This window comes from Prosopis cineraria, unplaced genomic scaffold (genome assembly GCF_029017545.1).
Source record: "Prosopis cineraria cultivar Desert tree isolate PC_DT_omini unplaced genomic scaffold, ASM2901754v1 PC3, whole genome shotgun sequence".
In the NCBI taxonomy this organism is placed as follows: Eukaryota; Viridiplantae; Streptophyta; class Magnoliopsida; order Fabales; family Fabaceae; genus Prosopis; species Prosopis cineraria.
The window spans coordinates 31,767,181-31,773,180 of NW_026555334.1; the positions used below are offsets into that span (position 1 = coordinate 31,767,181).

At 39.2% G+C, this 6,000-nt stretch overlaps 1 protein-coding gene across 1 annotated transcript; it reads left to right on the top strand.

The window, feature by feature from the left end:
- The first annotated feature begins 2,386 nt into the window (after positions 1 to 2,386).
- On the top strand, positions 2,387 to 5,799 carry LOC129304677 (protein NSP-INTERACTING KINASE 1-like). The gene is made up of 11 exons (XM_054944418.1): positions 2,387 to 2,751; positions 2,831 to 2,963; positions 3,073 to 3,144; positions 3,246 to 3,389; positions 3,494 to 3,565; positions 3,661 to 3,720; positions 3,836 to 3,936; positions 4,061 to 4,210; positions 4,296 to 4,637; positions 4,729 to 5,108; positions 5,234 to 5,799. The coding sequence occupies exons 1-11, from the start codon at positions 2,592 to 2,594 to the stop codon at positions 5,552 to 5,554; spliced, it is 1,935 nt and encodes a 644-aa protein (XP_054800393.1). The 5' UTR covers positions 2,387 to 2,591; the 3' UTR covers positions 5,555 to 5,799.
- Positions 5,800 to 6,000: the final 201 nt, after the last annotated feature.

The window sequence follows — 6,000 nt, forward strand, 5'->3', positions numbered from 1 at the left end:
GACTAGCTAGAAGGGTATCAAATGTACAAATTCTCTTAATGATCTTGAGGATTTCCATAGTACTATGAATCCTTTCGGGCTTCTTTTTTTCTCACGAGAGAATGGCAGATGTCCTGTTTAGTCCGTTCTTTTTTTTTTTAAATCATTTGCGTGTTTAGTCCGTTCTTGACAACATAAAATGTCGCGTTGTGCATTGTCCGTTCTCATGATGATCTTAACAACATGCACAATGGCTTTGGCCTCCTAAAGGATTTATCTCCCCCTATTTTAGGGAATCAGCTTGGTACTCCAACCGATTCAAGACGCAATGGTGCAACACCCGTCATCCAATCAGAGATGGCCCTGTGTCATGTTGTCGAAGTACATTTGCTCACGTGGCGGCTTTTCAGCGCCTGTCTTGTTTTGCTGTCCTGTTGCTTTTGTCACATGTTCCCCACAAAGGGGTAATTTCTGTAACCCAAGGTAGGAGTTGAAAAAAAAAAAAAAAACACAGAAGACAGAGAATGATAATGGAGACAAATGGAGGATTAACCTGAATATCAAATAAGATTATATGGCTTTTGCCTTGTGATTTGTGGTCTTAATAGTGATGGGGAAAAGGACAATATCAGTCTAGCTGTTCCCACTTCATTTTGGTCCTTAATCTGTGGATATCTTCATCCTTTTCTAACATTTGAAGTCCTCTTAAATTCTCTATTATTTGGTCCCTTTTCCCTCCATTACTTGGACACAATACAACTCAAGCTCGTGAGGGCTTCTTGTGAGAATTATATACGCAATTATTATGCATCTAAGTAAATAAAAAAAAATGAAAACCAAGTCTAAATTGTAATTTTTTTTTTATCTTTTCAATGTGCGTGTGGTGTGTTATTTTTATGGGCTTGTGGACAAGCTCAAATCGCTCATTTTGTGACAGTTAAAACAAACTAAGTGGTTGCAGAATCTTGGTGGTAAAGGTTGGGGCTGACAAGGCATTTATGGCTTTGGCATTTGTGAGCATGGGTTGATTCTGAATCGGTGAGGGTAGGATAAAGAATGAAGCAAAGACAACGGAGTACGACCTAGGCACGGTTCCTGAGCCCTGAAGGCACTCTACTCCCTCCTACCAACCTGGCATCACGGTCCTATCTGCAGCAACCATGGAGACCAGATTTCTACGGACAAGATCAGTCCACGTGTCACTTTCAAATCAATGTCTTAATTTTCATAGAACCTAAGTATGTTATGTCATTTAAAGGTAACCAAAATAAGTAAAACTATACAGATGTATGTATCAATTGCTACTCATATAGATGATGTAAGTATCTCGTTTCTACAGCAACTCAAGGGTCTTTGTTAAAGCATCAAAAACCGAAGGCAAAGGCTGTCTTGTCCGTCTATATAATTGAAGGTAGAGGGGATGTTGGCACGCGCCTTGGTTGAGGTGGACTGGAGATGAACACCGTATTAATTGCTCATTATCACAAGCTAGCATGGCCATTCAAAGAAGAAGCATGCATAATAATTCACAGAAAAGAGAGATGTGTTTCTGTGGTGTGGGTCTCAGGAATGGCAGCTTTTGCTTTTGAAGACTTTGCTCTTTTTGAACAATTTTAGGGGAATGACTGTCTGCTCAGGGAATTGACCCGAGATGCCTCAATGTGATCGTTAGCTCATAGTGCTTCATGGAATCTTTAAAGAAAAAAAAAAAGTATCCACCACTCCCCAACATTTACAGCACAAAAGACTCAATTATTATATTGTTAAAAAAATAAACAGATTAATTTATATAAGGGAAAGCCAACGAAGATATTTATGAGTCTAAGATAGTGGGTGACCAAATCCAATATTCCATCATCATCAATCTCGAACTCCCAGGTCCCTCTCCCATTTCCTTCTCGAGATTCGCACATTCTCTATACCTTAGGAAAAACAATATGCGGTTTTGGGAGTTTACTCGATGGCCAAACTCTAGGAATGTTGGATTCTTCACAACCCCATAATCCGTCTCATACATATACTGATCAACTTGTGTGTTAAGTTTTGAGTAGTTCAATACAAGACAAACGCACAGTTAGCAAATGCACATCTCTAGGCAATTAGATACTCCCAGTGAATTAAAAAATGAAACCATTTTGGTTTTCTTCACCGAGTGAGATAAAGCATTTTGGTTTTATTCTGTTAGTCTAAAATCTCCACTAATAAATTCCAATGATGTCTCTCATGCTAGCTCCAATACCTTTTGCTTCATGTGCTGAGGTGTGCATGATAATATTTTAATTTCTAAAATCTCTTTCTGCTTTCTTGGCATGAGCCTGACTAACCCACCAGTGAATTTCTCGTTCTCTCGTTGCTTATTGGAGTTTCAACCGACAATTGTTTTATTGTGTTTATATAATATTTTCTTTACAGGTGACTCGTTGATAATTTGATAGGCATGCCAACTCCCTTTACACTACCAAAAACCTGCCTTTCCTTTCTAGGCCGGGCACAAGAGTTTTGGTGAATGGGATTCTGGCATGGAAAGCAGCAAGTTCGCTTCTTTCTTCTGAAAATCACTACAAAGAAAGAAAGAACATCCATTTGAGAATTTGTTGACATTTCAATATCCGATGACCTTAAGGAGTCTCCATTTTCCAGAGCTCGTGTCTGGTCTAGAACGTTCCAACTGTATGGAGAAACTAAGAGAAGCTGTTCTTTGTTTTGTGACACTACTATGGTTATGGGGTTCTGCGAATGCTGTTCTTTCTCCTAAAGGGGTGAATTTTGAAGGTAAAACTAGAAATTTTCTCATTGTTCCCCCAACTTTGTAATCAATGGAGAGCTCTGAACTGGGTGTCTCTTACTGTAGTGCAAGCTTTAATGGGCATAAAAGCTTCTCTGCGGGATCCTCATGGCATCTTAGATAACTGGGATGCGGATGCAGTTGATCCTTGTAGCTGGACTATGGTCACCTGTTCGCTGGACAACTTGGTTATTGGCCTGTGAGTGTTTCTTCAATTTTCTATATGAGGTTGAAATTAAATCAAAAGAAAACAATTTTAGTCCTCAGCAAAATGCCGGCTAGATCAAAATGGTGTTATGGTGGTGCAGGGGTACTCCCAGTCAAAGTATATCTGGTACTCTGTCTCGAAGCATAGGTAACCTAACAAACCTTCAGATTGTGTAAGTAATCAGAAAACAAGGCCCAAATTTGAATTCTCTTGGTGGATGCTTTTTTATTTATTGTGCATAAATTAACGGGGGTGTTCTTGGCTACATTTCAGGTTGCTACAGAATAATAACATAACAGGTCCAATACCTTCAGAGCTAGGCAGGCTTTCAAATCTTCATACACTTGATCTCTCTAATAACTTATTCAATGGGGAAGTTCCCCCTTCTCTCGGTCACTTGAGAAGCCTTCAATACCTGTAAGAATTTATGACCCAAGATTTGAGGCTTGTAATCTGTTGTCATTCTTAAATAAAAATTTCTGCGGTCTAAAGCTAATATTAAGCGATGGAAATGTTTTCAGGAGGCTCAACAATAACAGCCTTTCTGGAGAATGTCCAGAGTCACTAGCTAACATGACACAGCTTGCTTTTCTGTAATGCTCATGTCCTCTTCTTTCGCATTACATTAAATTGATCCTGTTTTCTGTATTTCTGAAGATGGTTTCTTTTTCTGCAATAATTATTTCAGTGACTTGTCCTATAACAACCTCAGTGGTCCAATGCCCAGAATTTTGGCCAAATCATTCAAGTAAATGCCTATCTTGCTTGTAGTTTCGCTCTAGTTTAGGTGTTTCTACCGACCTCGAAAGCAGAAAATTGAGCACTTGCCACTTAATTATATTCTCAATCTCCTATAATTTCAGCATTGTCGGAAACCCTCTCGTCTGTGATACGGGGAAAGAGACAAAATGCCATGGCATGACGACATTGATGCCTATGTCCATGAACTTAAACACTACAAGAGGTAAGACACTTACAATTGCTTTTTCTTTTATGAAATTTTCACCAGCTTTCGCTTTATATTAATAATATGATATATTCTGCGCTGTCATTGTTTTAATTTCATCATCAATTTTTTGCTTTCCTAGATGCTATACCATCAAGCAAAACAAAATCACACAAGATGGCCATCGCCTTTGGATTAAGTCTAGGATTCCTTTGCTTGATAGTTCTTGGTTTTGGCCTATTTCTATGGTGGAGGCACAAACATCACGAACAGGCATTTTTTGATGTCAAAGGTAACAGATTATCACCGTGCAACACTGGTTTTAAGTAATTTATGACGTCTTTTATCAAATCCATGGTATATTTGGGATGTTTCAGACCGATATCATGAAGAAGTGTACCTGGGAAACCTGAAGAGGTTCCAATTTAGAGAACTTCAGATAGCTACCCACAACTTCAGCAGCAAGAACATTCTGGGAAAGGGTGGCTTTGGAAATGTGTACAAAGGAATGCTCCCAGATGGAACTGTTGTGGCTGTCAAGAGGCTTAAAGATGGCAATGCCATAGGAGGAGATATCCAATTTCAGACTGAAGTTGAAATGATTAGCTTGGCAGTGCACCGAAACCTCCTTAGACTCTATGGATTCTGTGTGACACCAAATGAAAGGCTTCTGGTTTACCCTTACATGTCCAATGGCAGTGTTGCTTCCCGTCTCAAGGGTAAGCTCAAATATACAAATGTTCATTCTCATTTCTTCACACTACCTTGTTCTATTATAGGATGATTTAGTACCACTTTGGTGATCAACAGCTAAACCAGTGTTGGACTGGGGCACTAGGAAGCAAATCGCCTTGGGGACAGCCAGGGGACTGCTATATCTTCATGAGCAGTGTGATCCAAAGATAATTCATAGGGATGTGAAAGCCGCTAACATATTGCTCGATGACTATTGTGAGGCAGTGGTTGGAGATTTTGGGTTGGCAAAGCTTTTGGATCACCAAGATTCACACGTTACAACTGCAGTGAGAGGCACTGTAGGGCATATAGCCCCTGAGTATCTCTCCACTGGGCAATCCTCTGAGAAAACTGATGTCTTCGGATTTGGCATTCTACTTCTTGAACTGATCACAGGCCAGAGGGCTCTAGAATTTGGCAAGATAGCAAACCAGAAAGGAGCCATGCTTGATTGGGTAAAGGTTTCTTGCTTGCTTTCATTTTCTTACTGCTTACTCAAACAACCTTTCCTCAAACGTCACCTTGTTAAGAGAAAAGTAAACTGAAAAACTGCCTTATCGTTTATGGTATTTCGATTCAGGTGAAGAAAATTCATCAGGAGAAGAAGTTAGAACTGTTCGTGGACAAGGATCTGAAGAATAACTATGACAGGATTGAGCTGGAAGAAATGGTTCAAGTGGCTCTCTTGTGTACTCAATACCTTCCTGGTCACAGGCCCAAAATGTCTGAAGTAGTAAGGATGCTTGAAGGAGATGGATTGGCAGAAAGATGGGAAGCTAATCAAAGAGCTGACATGAGCAAGTGCAAGGCTCCTGAATTCTCCTCATCTGATCGATATTCTGATCTCACTGATGACTCTTCGATGCAAGTCCAGGCCATGGAACTTTCAGGCCCGAGGTGAAGTTTGTGTAGAGCCCTTTTTCTTTTTTGTTTGGTTTCATAAAGAAAACATACATAGGATGGTTGAGTTTGTTTAGAAATTATCTGAATTATATATATGCCGTATGATAGCCTTCCAAATGTACAGAATCTTATTCGTTGAATGCATCTCTGAAAGTGAAAATTCTGTCAAATTTAAATTACAGTATATGCCATGGGATGCGAATCTTTAATGGGTCTTCAGTGAATCTTTACCTTCGATTGTAACAGACTGACTTCAACTTCCCTGCTTGTTTTCTTTATATATATATATATATATATATAATATTAGAGCTAAACCTACAATTTTTCAAATTAAGTACATCTTTTAAAAGATAAGCACATCGCCCAACGTAAATTAAGTACTTGTGATATCCTATTAACTCAATCAAACAGGACGGTCTCATATCTCGGTGAGTTTTAAAATCA